Source organism: Charadrius vociferus, unplaced genomic scaffold (assembly GCF_000708025.1).
Source record: "Charadrius vociferus isolate BGI_N301 unplaced genomic scaffold, ASM70802v2 scaffold453, whole genome shotgun sequence".
Classification (NCBI taxonomy): Eukaryota; Metazoa; Chordata; class Aves; order Charadriiformes; family Charadriidae; genus Charadrius; species Charadrius vociferus.
The window spans coordinates 562,529-577,822 of record NW_009647575.1 but is presented as its reverse complement, the minus strand read 5'-3'; the positions used below and the strand labels follow the sequence as shown (position 1 = coordinate 577,822).

At 38.5% G+C, this 15,294-nt stretch overlaps 1 protein-coding gene across 1 annotated transcript in view; it reads right to left on the bottom strand.

Annotated features, from left to right (window-relative positions):
- Positions 1-15,294, bottom strand: part of POU6F2 (POU class 6 homeobox 2) — a 259,875-nt gene that overhangs the window by 46,589 nt on the left and 197,992 nt on the right. The window contains exon 6 of the mRNA XM_009880920.1: positions 9,795-9,941. Within this exon, the coding sequence (XP_009879222.1) occupies positions 9,795-9,941 (147 nt within the window). The remainder of the gene's footprint in view (positions 1-9,794; positions 9,942-15,294) is intronic.

The window sequence follows — 15,294 nt, the reverse complement described above, 5'->3', positions numbered from 1 at the left end:
TGGTTAGGACTGTGATTTTTTCTGCTTGAACTTTCCCTGCCACTGTTCACAGATGCAACACACAGGAAAAGACATCGCACAATTCTTTGCAATACTCTAGACTAAAACCAGAAGACAGAGAATCCTTCCTTTTACAGGACAACTCCTGTTCACTGTACTACTTGGAAGATTGTGGGTCTGCATGTAGAAGCTTATGGGTATGCATCTGGCTGGTTATCATGATGAACGCTACATGAATGTAACTCAGTTTTTGGCTTACTATCAAATGAGTTAATCAAGTACTTCTTCAATTTTATCCCTTTGATGTGAAGACTGCTTGGAGAAGACGTATTTTTTCATTTTCAAAATCTTCACAAGATATTGCTAAAATATCTGGACTTCTCATCCCTTCAGATTTCAAAACAAATACTGACTGCAGTGCAAACAGGGTAGCCCAAATTCCCTCTCCTCATCTGTATCTCTAAGGCAGCACAACAAGAAAGCCAATGGTCTTCATTCATACACGAAGACTTATGGCTTCTAAGAAATTCCAAACCTTCCCAAAACAACAGCAGTTGCCCAAATAGCCCTTCTTGGTTTTCTTTTTTCTTATATCAATGCCAGTTGAGCAGAAAGTAAAATTCTGACACTGGAAAAAACCATCTGATATATACAGGATAAATTAGGTAAAACCTAAATAAAACTAAGCACCATGTTACACAAAGAACTATAATCTGTTTTCTTCTGAAACGATGCGGCACATCTGAAAAGATAACTCGAACTCTCAGATTTGGTCCATTATTTCCCCCGCTTGCCTACAGCCTTCCCACACCCCAACGTGCAGAGCATTCCCTCATAAGAAGCTTTGGACAGTCCAAAGGAGAAATCTTGAATCAAGAATAGTCTTGGATTCCACTCTAATGTGAATTTATCATACAGCAGGATTTTCATCATCTCTGGTTGGATGATGAAGTGGCATTAAATTGTTCTCAGCTTTGTCAACTCCTGAAGGCATGCAGTGATGCCATATTCCTGACACTTACACTGCCTGGGAAACAGCAGCGCATTTCTTAGCACCAGCCACATGCTTCACCTCTATCCGCTGCTTTGTTTATGTCATCTTAAAGAATTTTCAGTGAAGTTAGAAAAACTTCTGCCTTTGCCTTCAAGTTCTGTGGTCTGGTCCCAAGAATCTAAATGGACACCTAATACTCCTGAATGAAAGCTAAAACTGCCAAATTCAGTCTTCTGGGACAATAACGGTCAAATCTTCTCTGTGTACAGCAGAGTTTGTTTTCAGGGGAAGGTCAAGGACTTGGAACGTGCTTCAACAGTAGCTGAGGAACATCCCTGGGTTTATCACCTCTGGCTTCACCACATTCTGCTGCAAAAGCTAAGTACATTTCTGTTATCTGCCTTTCTCTAATGCAAATATAAGCATCTCTAAGAAAACCCTTCATAAAGATTTCCAAATACAGATGAAAACAAAACCTTAAAAGGAAAGTGAAACAAACAAAAAAAATTCCTGACAAAGACAGACAAAACATAATGACCCTTATCAAACATGCAACTCTATTCTACAAGCTTCTCCTGGGAGGAAGACCAATTTGTGACAGTCACTAGTCATGTTTCTTAATGCGTTACTGGAAGGTGATAAGATATGATGATAAGGAGAGCAGCGTAAGAACCTCTACAGAGCAGAAAGATTTCATTGACTGTGATGTGTGTCACTGGTGATAACAATGAAAATTTGCCATGCTTATAACCATGTCACAATGCTAAGATGAATAGATTATAGGAGTGATAGGTGCTTCTTTTAGTTACTAGTTAGCTTTCATGAAAACGGTAGGTAAGCTGAAGGTAGCTTGGTTTTCTCCTCCATGCAAAAGTAATTAAGAAGGCAATGACAAAAGGACAGGTATGTCCTGTATTTCTGGCTTGAAATAATTAATTTAGATTAGTGAATAACATTTTCAAAAGTACCTAAAGACTTCAGGCTTTTAAGGCTCTCTTCAAAGTATATTTACTCCACATAATACAGCGTGCTACCAAGACCCCAGAGCTAGTAACTAATGAGCTAGATCCTACGTCACCTTGTTGAGAAACAGAATTAATTAGCACAGCCCTAACACCACACTAGCAAGGTTTTTGGCTTCTGGGATCTGTGCTAGTATGGCACTGTCTGAGACATATAAATGTGCTACCTCTTGGAGTTTGCTTGCAATGCTCCATTATAGTGCATAGCCATGCCTTCAAGCACTAAGGCTCGTAACGCTGACTGAAGGAAACTCAAGCTCTTACAGGTATATAAGTTGCTTTTGAAAGTAAGACTTAGGCACCTCTGAAAGAATCTACATCAGAGATACAGTACCTTGGCAGAGATCCAGGCAAGAGGCTACAAATCTGAAGTGTGAAGCTCAAAGTAAGATTTGTTGTAAGCTAGATGAAATAAATTTTGGAGGCCTTTCTGGATAGCTGCTGATCATTTTCAAGCTGAAAGAGATTTTAATACACAATTATCCTTTCCTTGATATCTGATTGGAGACTTCAGTTGCGAGTCTCCAGGCTCCAGGATGTGTTTTGCAGTAAGGAAAAGTTAGAATCATAGAACCATAGAATGGTTTAGGTTGGAAAGGACCTCAAAGATCATTTAGTTCCAACCCCCCTGCCATGGGCAGAGACATCTCCCACTAGACCAGGGTGCTCAAAGCCCCATCCAGCCTGGCCTTGAACACTTCCAGGGATGGGACCTCCACAACTTCCCTGGGCAACTTGTTCCAGTACCTCACCACTGAGGCACTGGAATAGTTCCACACTTCTCTTAAATAGCAGTGTTCCACATGCAGTTCCTATTTGCAATAAATATTATTTAACATATCCGCTCTTGTCCTGGTATTTTTTTGGGAATATTAGACTCTCCTCTACTAGAGGTTTGACTTCAGCTCATCAGCTAGTCTTGAACTGCTCCCTCCTACTACTAATTCTCCTGGAGCTTTGAAGGAAAGTGGTAGTGCTTCTACTTTAAAGCCAGCCTCTTTGTCCAAGCAGGTTGTGAGTTGGTCATACTGTGTTTTTGCAACGTTTTTGCAATGGTTGCTTCTTTGGATAATTAATTTCTGAATCTTTTTTACCTTGCCCTTTTTTTTTTTATCCTGTGAGGAAGTTAGAGTCTCTCCATTAAATGTGGTGGCACCAGGGTGGTTCTGAACTTCTTGTTGTTATGAATATGTTGTTATGAATACCACTTTTCCATCTTGCAGATAGTAACTGTTCTAAATTTCACTGTTTCAAAAAATGTAGATATGGATTTCACAATTGTTCACAATTATGGATATCCAAAATTTATCAGTGATTGCTGCCTAAAACAGACAAAACAGACTAGCTAGCTCTTGTTTTGGTATAATTAGCTTCACTCTCTGCCTCTGTACATTTCAATGAAACTACCAATTTGCATGACCTGAGTTTGGTCCATACATTTTTACATTTATGCCACTGTGGCTACAATTGAGGTTAGATAAACAGTACAGTAAAATAAAGACACAGTCAGCAAAAGTATGTTAAAAGAATTATTTGTCTTTTGATTCAAATTCACATGGGAGGTAATTAAACAAACAGTCGTCTCGATGTTTAGCTGTGGGGAGAGGAAACTGATGGAAAAAAAAAAATCTTCCCTTACAACTGACCTTTTCTCATAATATGTGCCCTTTTCTTCCTGCATACAGCAGAACTACATGTAGTCAGCCCAGTTAAACTTTGAGGGGGAAAACAGAGAGTCAGACTCCACCCAGAAGAAATTCAATATATTAATATGAAGGTCTGTCAAAACAGATTCTCCTGGCAAAGGGTTTTTCAAGGAATGTTCTTAAATGCTAGTATTATTTGAGTCTTACGATCCCTCTCTCTAGCCTCTCCCTCAAAATGTTCCTCTTTTATTATCTCAGGCTTGTCATGAAATTTCCTTTCTACCATTCTGATGTCATCAACTCAGATTTCTGTCAATCTTAGCCCTGGGAAGACATTGTTAGTAGTCACTATTTAAACAATTATTGTTTAGATTTTTATGAACACTGTTAGACGCTGTGAGGGCTAAAACAATAGTGGTTAGCATGTATTAGAGCTGCATAGCTGAAACAGATGTGGCAATGATAACAATTGCCAGGAGAAAAGGCTAATGGACATCACACACCTGGAAAACAGTATGAACTGCAGATATTTGGAAGGACTTTGAGGATTGTTACATACTGCGTGGCTTTGGGCCTCCTAGAACTTCTGTGAGAGTTAAAAAAAAACCTAACAACCCCCCCCAAAACGACCACTATCCTCCTTTTATGTCCCATGAAGCGGCCCACCTTCCATTCTCATTGATAGCTGCCCATTTTATTGGTTAGTGTAAAACAAAAACTAGGCCACATGCCAGGCTCTATGTATCTTCCTGGGGATGACTACTAATTTGTATGCTAAGTTTGTATAGCTTTTTATATTGACCTGTAACTGCCAAGAGATTCTTGCACCTGTAGTTCAAGAGAACTGAAAGTTTTAGAAGCAACTTTGTGTATATATACTCATTTGCTTTATCATAGCATACTTTACCAGCAAGAAAAAGGAAAAACAATTATAGAGTTGAACAAGAGGGTAAAAAAACCCAATGTATTAGTCCCTTTGTTGTACCTATACACAAAATTATACTATTGTCACTGCATATGTACTTCGCTGATTTAACAGAAACAGTGTAAATCCCTGTAAAGGTAGACATTTCGGTATTAGAATACCTTATTTCTATTTAGCTGAAACCTGCTTATAATCAGCTGAAATGAAACTGAAACAGAAAGTGGAAAAAAAAAAAATATTGGGCTCTCCACTCAGTTTTTTCTCACCTGCTTAACTAAACTGCATTAAAATCTACCTTAGATTTCAAAACTGTATTTTCTTTTGGAGGGGAGAGAGCCCCAACTGAACATCATCAGAATAGAAAGAAAATGCTACAATCACCTTTTTCTACACTGTTTTGTAATTAGCTCGCCCTCCAGAAGAAGGCAATGGCCTTGTCTATGGGAACGGAGCAGTCCTAGCACGGTAGCCTATCATATATTTTCCAGATCCTGGCCTTGGCCACTTTAACTAAGACAAGGCAGCAGCCACACTTAGAATTACAAACACAGTTTGCAAGTAATTCTTACCACTTCAGAAAAAAGTAGTTCCAGAAAACGTTGAAAATAATAGTAAATACATGTACAAATGTAATAATTGGGAAGATGGAAATTTCCTTCGGAATGAAAGATACTTTAATGCTTTCCAAGCCAGTCCACAATGAGGACAATGCTATTTTTTAAAATCCTATTCCCTGTTTTCATTGCACATGACATATTACATTGTACTGTACAGTATGTGGTGATGAGAAATTCCCTGCTTATTTAATTGTGATCCTTCAACGAATTTGAAAGGGACCACTTTATTTCCATTTCTTTAATTTACTAGTTCTTTAGCTGATGATTTTATTAACCCTTGTATTTGAGAATTGATGCTTAACAAAAAGAGAAGAAGAAAAAAAAGGCCCTTGGCAGTACTGTGAGGGCCTGGAACTGAATAATGCACTTTAATAATGAGGGATAGAGCTATGGCTTTTGCTGATGGCTGTGACCGGCTCTGTGACCTGATTATGTCGCAGAGTGTCAGCAGCTGAGACACTACAAAAGGGAGCGCATCCCATCAAATCTATCTCCATTGTAATCACTCGCACTGCTGAGAGGCTTGTTAGGAGCAGGGAATCCATCAGGCCTCATTAGCACCATTTACCATCAAGAAGCTCAAAGAGCAAACGTGTACCCTCTCATCAGAATAATGAGAACCAAAGTACTCCTATTATCTAATTGGATCAACAATGCCTCTCTCTCTATTTAGTTTCCTGAGCTACTTGTGGACTTCAACTGTCAAAAATTAGTTATTTTTTATTAATTGCCAGGGTGGAGCTGTGCTCAAGGTTTTTCAAGCACAGAAGGTTTTCACATCTAAAGAGGAAGGCACGGGCACAATGAAGCCCCAGTTCCTCCAAGGGCATTCTTAGATTACACTGATGCCATCGCAATTAAATTCCCTGTTCAATTAAAGTATGTACTGTACAATTACACCATACTTACTTAGGTTTTCCTATTAACCTACCAGGAAATAGAACCTATTGCCCTCTTGAACCACAAGACAGTTCATAATGCCAACTCTTCTCATGCTACTTTACTCTTTACGGTTAAATGTTATTTTGTAATTGCTGAATTATGATGTATTTTTCTCTGATTATACAACTCTCATGTTTCGATAAAAGGCTCAGCACCTGTACTTAAAATGTATTTGATCCTGTTGAAGTCAAGGGACTTACACAAATGCAACTGATGACAATTAAGCCCTATGTTTTAGGTAAGTAGGAAGCTGGCTCAGAGGTAGTACTTGCGGAAACCAGAAGCATGAACCTTGCTTCCATATTTCTGTAGTTCACCTCCTTACAAAGATTAGGAAAACAGCCAAAATACACATTTCATGTACTTAATAGACATAGTAAAACCCATTCAAAACTCCTAGTATTTTCTTTCATTTGCAACAACAGAGTGGAAAAGAGAAATGTCTGGTTGTTACATCTCTGAAGAATTCAAGTGCAGCAATGGCATTAGGATCCTACTATAAGGGCAGGCTGAAGCCGAGTGGGTAGACAGCTTCTCTTTGAAATCAGCATATCTACTGACAGAGTGGAACCTAGCAATTCTGCTACCCTGGTGTCTATATTTAAGATATGAAAGCCCAGTCCTGCAGACACTTTCTGGAAAGTGCAGAGGGCAAACAGAATGTAAGCAGTGTTACATGGGCCAACAGCTCTCCATAATATGCCTCGGAAAGTGAAAATTTGATTTAGAGTCCTCTACCTGTACTATAGCAAATTAACCAGGTGATCTAATCATATTATTCCAATGGATTAGATCTCTTTGCTACAGTGGTCTTGGGGAGCTCTGGTATTACAGTTCATATTGCCATGCAAAGAAAAAAAAAAACCCACAACTATAATTGTGAATTCAGTAACTAAATTAATAACAAATATGCTATACAAATGATTGTTAATATGTATAATTTTGTTACTGTGATTGTAAGAATTCATAGACTACTGGGAATTAAGGCCATGCCATATGTCATTTAAAAGATCATTTCCCTAAATTTGCCATAGGATCTTGGATTTGACCTATAGCTTAATGTCTCCAGGGATTACTGATCACCATATATTTAGCTAGACAGATGGACATTTACAAGCCCTGAATTTCTATAACAGAAGCAGCATATAATTACAAAGACTGCACATGCAAACAGTCCGGTAAGTCATCCAGCCTTGTATTTGCAGGAGTGAATTTTGGGTATTGCACTTATGATTCTTTGAAAGGAGCAATTTTCGAAGGGCAGATTTTTAACATATGATGGAAATTTCACTCCTTAATGAGTCCAAGCAGATCATTCAGAAATGGAGTGTCCCAAATTACCATTCACTTATGCTCTCAATTTTGAAGAAACCTACCTCTCAGTTCTTCCTTAATTGCTATAATTTTATTAATTTTCAGGGAATGTAATTTCATTTCTGGAATGCGGTTTAATTACACTGAATAGTGCTGTTTTGTAGAGAGATAGCTTCAGAAGTGTGCTCTAAGCAATAGGGGTTTACACTGAATATTATAAAAATGGGTGTTACATTACACACTTATTATCAATATTTATCTATATTGTGGGGAGGTCTGCAGTAAGTACTGATTATAAACCAAGCAACATTTGTAAAAACAATAATAAAAAGACAGCCCTTATTTAAAAGTTCTAGGCAAACAGATAGATTCTGTAATTTTATCCAACAATAGGGAAGATTCTTCTTTTCTCTTTCTCTGCAACCTGTGGAATTACTGAACTTTACATTATGTGTGGAACAAACAAGACTCAGCCTGAAGGAATCTATAGTTTCATTCAGTGATATCTTCACAGTAGTATTTTTTTTAAACGTACAATGTACGGCCACACTTCGGTTACGTTTTCTGTGGAGAACATGTAAAGGGAAAGCTATCGAAAAACTAGTCTGGATTTATATCTTCAGGTCTTAGAGCGAACATCTTTGGTGCCAGGTGCCTCATGTGAGTGCCGATTGTGAACCATTTCTGGAGCACAGATAGAAACAAGCAGGTTTCTAGGTTGGAGCTGATCTGACTATGAGTTATAGGTATTATAACCAACTTTTCTTCCAAACCAATACTCCATCCCTCCAGAAATCTTAATAGGCTTTTGAGAGCCTCCATTTAAAGCTGGCTGCATAAAATGATCCTTTGATGAAAAGGGATTGAAACAAGGGTTAAAGTAGACATTGAAAGGTTATTGTAGAGGGCACATTGTTCATACAATCCTCCTTTAATATGTGTGGTGTGCACCTGCGATAAGATGATTCATTAGATAAGGCCTCACTTTGACAAGCTCCATCGTTCAACCCTCGGGGTAGTGATGGAACAATTCTGCACCCACCCAGTAAATATAACAAGGTCAGCATTTTTTTTTCTGGGACTTAGATGGCAATAGTGAAGCTCAGGATGCATCTTTGTTTATGTGTTTTGTTGAAAAAAAATGGTGGCTACTGTAAAGTGTTGTCTTTTATTTTTTAATGGGCCAAAATAAATATGTCACCCCTGTTCCAATTAAATAACATGGTGATAGAAAATTACGGGGAAAAAACCTGCTCTTCATATTTTTTTTCCCCTGTAGTAAACAGTAAGAGTAGAAACTAAACTTTAGATTCACATATCATCCAAGCTGTATCCTTTCAATAAATGTTTACCAGGGCCTAACACCCACATAAGCACTGTGGATTTCACCGTATGCCCAATTTGTAGCATTTAAAATAATGACATTCAAATCGCTCAGTTACCAGGTCCAGTCATAAGTTATACTGACAGATTTGTTGCAGTGACTTTATGTGAAACAAGTAGTTGTGTTAATTTTAGTCCCACTAAATGCAATAAAGAATGACAGTGGCCACAATCTGAAAGCTACTTAAGCATGATGCATCAATGGAGTTATTTTTATATATATGTATTCAGATGCATATCTTTCTGCATTATAAAAAGACTGAAACTGAAATAGTTTGCACCAAACAAACAGCTCCCAAATGCAGATAACACACAATCTCCCTCTCAGACACACCATAAACATTGTTCAAGTTACTGTTTGGAAAATTTTCTTTAAAGCAAAAGTTCCTCCCAAATTTGCATTATAGACTGGCAGATTCATTGCAAATTGCTTAACTTAGTTAATCAGCAAATTAGTAAGCCATCCAGTTAAATCCATCCCAGATACTTCATTATAATTTGTGTTTCTTTACTTCATACTTTTAATACGTTTTTAGAAATTAAGTGAAATGCTACAATTTGAAAAAAAGTGTAGTCTTAATAGTATAGTAGCATTTTAATATAGTTGTCTGTTATTAGGCATATATAACTGCAAGAAGACAGATGGTGTGTTAAGAATCACAGGCTTGCTGGACTTTTAAAATACCATATTATTGCACCATTGTCATCTTTTCAAAAGACTGAATTAAAACAAAACAAACCCTAAGCCTTTTCTGGCTTGGAAACACTTTCTAACAGCTCCTAACTTCCTTCCAGTTCTCAGACTTTCCATTTCTTACCTTGTCTGGCAAATCAATATTTATTTATCTTCAATATGTGCACTTTTAAATTGCTGTCATACAAGCGGAACTCATTTTTGTCCCAAGATCAGCCTGCCATCAGAATTCACTGTTTGCTCCATCTTCTACTCACCTGTCCTTGTGCATTAGTGACGAGTTGACCTGTGACCCCCTGAAGACTGGAGAGGGCATTGCCAAAGGCCTGGGAGCTTGCTATTGAGCCCATGGCTGCTGCTGCTGCAGCCGCTGCTGCTTGACTTGCTAGCGGATTATTAACCAGCTGAAAAAGGAAAGAAAAGATCATGGTAAAAGCCCCGACAAACACAGAAACACAGAGTGTGAACCGGCTAACATAAAAGTGATTGTGCTAACGTGGGTGAAAAACTGTCTACTCCAAGAGCTTCAGTAGTTTCGAGAGGTTCTTATTTCTGAGGCTTTGGTTTCTTTGACAATGAATGGTTTTAAAAAATGCAGAGGAAATTCCACGTTAATTTTGAAAAATAAAACACTCTTGGTTTTACCCTTTATTCTCTCTGTTTTTTTTAGTTGGGCTTGATGTGTTTCTTTAGGTTCAACATGCTAATGCCACAGGTGTAGCAGCCTAATCCTGCTGTAAACAGCAATCAGTGAAAGATTAGCATTTGATTTGAATGGGAGTGGGATATTTACTAGGTGATATTCAGAACAGAGACTGTTTTACTAATGACCCCAGAAATGAGAAAAACCTGCAGATCCTTTCAATTTATATCATTAAAGAGTTGGTCTCAACATCTAGCTAAATCACAGCAGAGGACTCAACCCTGTGATTAACTTCAGTAGAAACTGACTAAAAATCCAAAATTAATTTGGAAAATATTAAACTAAGCACCTTACTGCTTTTCAACCGCAAATGATTAATTGCAGGACTCATAAATTTTCAGGAAGTGGTAGTACTGCCCACTTCAGTCAGTTCTACCTGGGTGATCCGATCCGTGTAAAGCATAGAGCATAGTCCTGGTTTTCACCCTAGGAGGCTCTGGGAATCCCACAGAGGACCACTCCTATCGACACTTGGGCTTATCAAACATACAAAATGTGTGTTCCTCCATCAGAATCAAATGTCCTCTGGGAGATGGCTTGTTCACTGGATTATTGGGAAGTTTATGTTTTCTCACTGTTTTCTGAGCAAGGACAAACTTTGAACCAAGCACACAGGGATGACAATAAAAAAAAAAAAATAAAAAAATGCTGTGAACCATTATCACTGGGACACCTGTCCTGCAAACAATCAAACAAACAGTTAAACAGGCTGAAAAATGTATTTTAGACTGTGTTTGCCGCCTAAGAATCATTGCATTTTAGCAGAGCTTGCAAAATGTACATTAGCAGGGCAAAGTAGCCAGAAGTTTGAGGGAGAAAAAAGTCTGGGGACAGCAAAGACTTTTTTTTCTTAGAGGATGAGTAAATTATCAATCCTATAGAAACAGAGTCACAGACACCAGTAAGGGATGTACTCCACAGACAGGCTCTGCTTCAAAATAGGTTATAAAAAATTAATCAGTGATTAGTAGATGTTTTAAGCATGTTACAGATATGAGTAGTGTGTATGTTATAGATGTTTAGAAGCCCATCAGTAGAAGATGTCAGATATGGTTATAATCTATGCTTATAAGAAACCTACTTGTCTCTTGGATGTTGCAAAATCTACAACAATTGATTGGTCATACATTAAAACATCTATTAATCATTCATTAGCCCTTCATGAAGTATTTATAAATGGTACCTTGATATAAAGTGTTGCCTAAAGGGGCGCCTTGGGCACATCCAATCCCTCTAGAAATTGTAAAGTAAATAACTAAATAAAGATTAGTAGCAATCCTGGACAGAAAAGATGACATTGTTGGACGAAATATTTTGATTTGGAAAAAATTGTTACATGAATCTCCAAAACCAGTCTGCGACATCCCATGGCAAGAAAATCAAGCAGGAATAAAACACAAAGGGGGAAACCTCAATGACTGCTTGATGAGCTGTGAAGAGAGCAGAGGCCGGCAAAATGACCAAGGCAAAGCTCAGTCCCTGAATGCAGAGTGCAAACAATTCCACTGACTGCATAAGGTGTGAGCCCAAACGTAGTTGCATGCACACCTCAGTGACTTGGGTGGTGGTCCCTGAGCACGACAGTATAATGCCAGATAACAGTATAGATAAACTTGTCGGTTTTCTGCTCAAAACAGTGACATTTCTTCATTGTCCAGATCAGAAGCTGGGAAAGCCTGCCTTTCTTCACAGCACTTCATGGGCAGCACTGGGAATTGTGGAGTAATCCCCTTGTAGCTGTAAACAGTTGGAGAAAAAGGGGGCAGCAGCAAGAGCATAAGACTTTCAGAAAAGGCCTTCTATTGCCTTATTAGGCACCGACAAATTACTGCACCTGTGATCCTACAGCATCTGATTGTAGGTGTAAATGAGAATCCTTACCTCGTTACCTGACATCAGCCAATAAACTACATTAGCTGCTATAGGTTCATGGCTTCAGTTGCATATAGGAACAGTTACTTGGGGACCGTAAATTAGCTTGTGAATCTGGAAACTACAAAGGGTTAAAACCCCCTAAAAATCAGACTATCATCTCCTAGAATCTCCTTTCCATTCTTCTTGCTCCGGTTTTCAAAAACTGTAAATTTTCAAATACAACAATAAAATGTAATTACAAGGAGACACTCAGGATTGCTTTTAGTTGCATCACAGAGATAAGCTACTTATTAAAAAAGATGGCAGAGGCTATGATATGCATAGGTACCCAGGGTAGTACCATGTTCCAGGAAAAATTACACTGAATGGGCCAACTTGCAGGGTAAGATACTTCCAAGTGCATATAAAAACATCCCTATCTATTCATAAGTCTGATTAAAAAAGAGAAGGTGCATTTTTCTTTGAGTGCTTTGGGAAACTGTTGACTGCAAGTTACGCTCTGTTAAATTGACCCCTTTTATATCGTCTGCAAATTGGGAATGGGGAAACACACCTCATTTCATTATATCTGGACACCAAAGTAACTTCTGACAAATTATATCTTGCTTTTACTTTAAAAATAGAATATCTGACTTGAGAGGTTTATGCCATTTCTCAGTGCAGGCTGGATCCCTGAGAACACTTATGGGAAGTATCAGAAATACGTTATGGAAGATCCTACAAAGGGCTCTCCCCATTTTACTTCTGTATTTAAATAATGATTTAATTTGGAAGGCTGAGACCTTTGAAGCTGTCAATTCAAGTGCCCAAATTTCTGCTCCCACTCAAAACACCAGCCATAACAACAGGTAATAGCGATCTTAGTTTAAAGTGACAGGCCAGCCTTCGCAAGGATGTCTCTGCTAATGACATGATTATCTGGAGAAGCAAACTTTATGAGGAAGAATCTTGTAATAACTGAGTAGCTTCAGTACATTTTTTCTGACTTCCCAGAGATGAACTTTTAAAGGAAAAGCATATGAAAGTTGTTCTGCTCTTACTCAATGTAAAGCAGGTGCCATTCCACTGCAGCTAACAGAACTCACACAACTAAAACTAACCTGTAAAATGACGGGCTATGAAAGGGGCACTGTTTTCAAGATCCTAAAACTGACATGTGAGGTGAGAGTTTCTAGGCTTAAGAAATAGTCTTCAAAAAGCACAGTTTCAAGAAAAGTGTGGTAGAGTCAATGCTGCAAGCAGCTTTCTTGAGAGCCACAAACACTTTATTCTTCTGGAAGAATAACCTCTTCCTCTCTTTTTTTCTAAAGCTAACTTAGTATCTCTCTAACTTACTGTGAGAAACTGATTGGGCATGCATGTATTGTTGAATACAAGATCAGATTTGATAGCCTACACAGTAATTTTACTTTTCTCTGTAAAGGGTGTATCCTACTGAACTTTCATTCCCCTAGTCTGGAAATCAAAGAGCCAGTTTTACTCATTACAATATCACTCATTCAACAAATATAAAGAAAAAAAACAAACTGTTTGACTGATGAAATGAAAAGCCAAGACACTTCAGGATGCCAGAGCATTGTACGAAAAAGTGGGTACGTAACCTGAAAGGTAAGGTCACTTTGTGTAGTGCCAGTATAAGAATTAAGTTAGATCTTGTGTGTTTTCTAAAGGACTTGCGGGAGAGGCTAAGAGTGAAGATACGCTATCTGAATGCAGCAAAGGAGAATGGAGGGACATATTGTGGAGTAACAGCAGGCATAACTTCATTTTACAAAAAAGTATCGGTGTTTTTCCGGAAGGCTGTTAAAAAAATCACATTTCTGGATATCTACTAGAGATTAAATTAGTGTAGAAAAGCAGTATATTTGATTAGGGACTGACAGATCTGCAGTCTCTTATGTTCTCAGACAATCCTTCCTGTAGGGAACATCACACTACTAGATCAGCTACTGATTAACTACTGAGAGTGTTTGCCTAAACTAATGATTTTCAAGGGAAACCAGAAAAATCCTTTGATTTAAGTTACTAAAAGTTGAGAACAATTCAGCAATGGCCCCCAATCAGAAACACATGACATTTTTCTTTTCTATCCAGACTATGTGAAAAATGAGCATAGAAATGACATTTTTATTAGCATGGCATTTGCTTTTGTGTGAAATTTTAACTGACAATCTATGTGAATTTTATCTGTCTTGAGATTTTGAGATAATTACATGGTAAAATTTAGTGGGTTTTATTCCCATTTTTTCACATTGGCTTGTGAGACAGATTCTGGGTAGTAGTCACTTGGACTTAAGGGAAAAAGACTGTTTCAAACTGAGCACAGGCTTCTGAGGATATTCTGGTACCTTCTTCATTACTGTGACAACCCTTATCATCTGTATTGGCAAGGTTTTGGTAGCTGGGGACCTGCAGAGGAGGAGGGAGGAAAAGAGTAGTGAACACAACAGAGGGAACAAGGTCAGAGAAAGGAGGAGGTGCTCCACAGCAGAGCAGGTATCTACACTGCCGCCCTTGAGGACCCCACGCTGGAGCCAATGGATATTTCCTGATGAGAACCATGATCCGTGGAGAGCCCACGCAAGAGCAGGGGAAAAGTATGAAGAGGAAGAAGCAGCAAAAAGGAACTGTTGTGGACTGACCATAGCCCTCCATGCCCCCTGCACCACTGCGGGTGCGTAGAGGAATCAGGAGTGAAGGAGTGAAGTTGAGTCTGGGAGAGGTGGGGGGAAGATGTTGTTTTAATGTTTGTCTCTTTATTTCTCACTGCCTGAATCTATTTTAATTAGCAATAAATTAAAGTTAATTATCCCCAAGTTGAGTCTGTTTTGCCTGTGACAGGAATTGGTAAGCAGTCTCTCTATCTTAATCCATGAGCTTTCTCATCCTATTTTCTCCCCCACCCCACTGAGGCAGTGAGCAAGCAGCTGGGCGGGCATCTTGCTGTTAGCCAAAGCTAACCCACCAAACCATCCCATTCCAGTAACTGTACACTATATCTAACAACAAAAATATGAAAGTGTCTTCAATAGCTTGAAGACATAGAAGCAGAGCATTCCAACCTACATACCCATATGCTCGGTTTCTAAACATGAACTGATTGATGCAGCAGTACAGTTACTCTGGAAGTCTCCAGTAGCTCTTCTAGCAAATCCTTTACATAGGATTAACGCTTATAT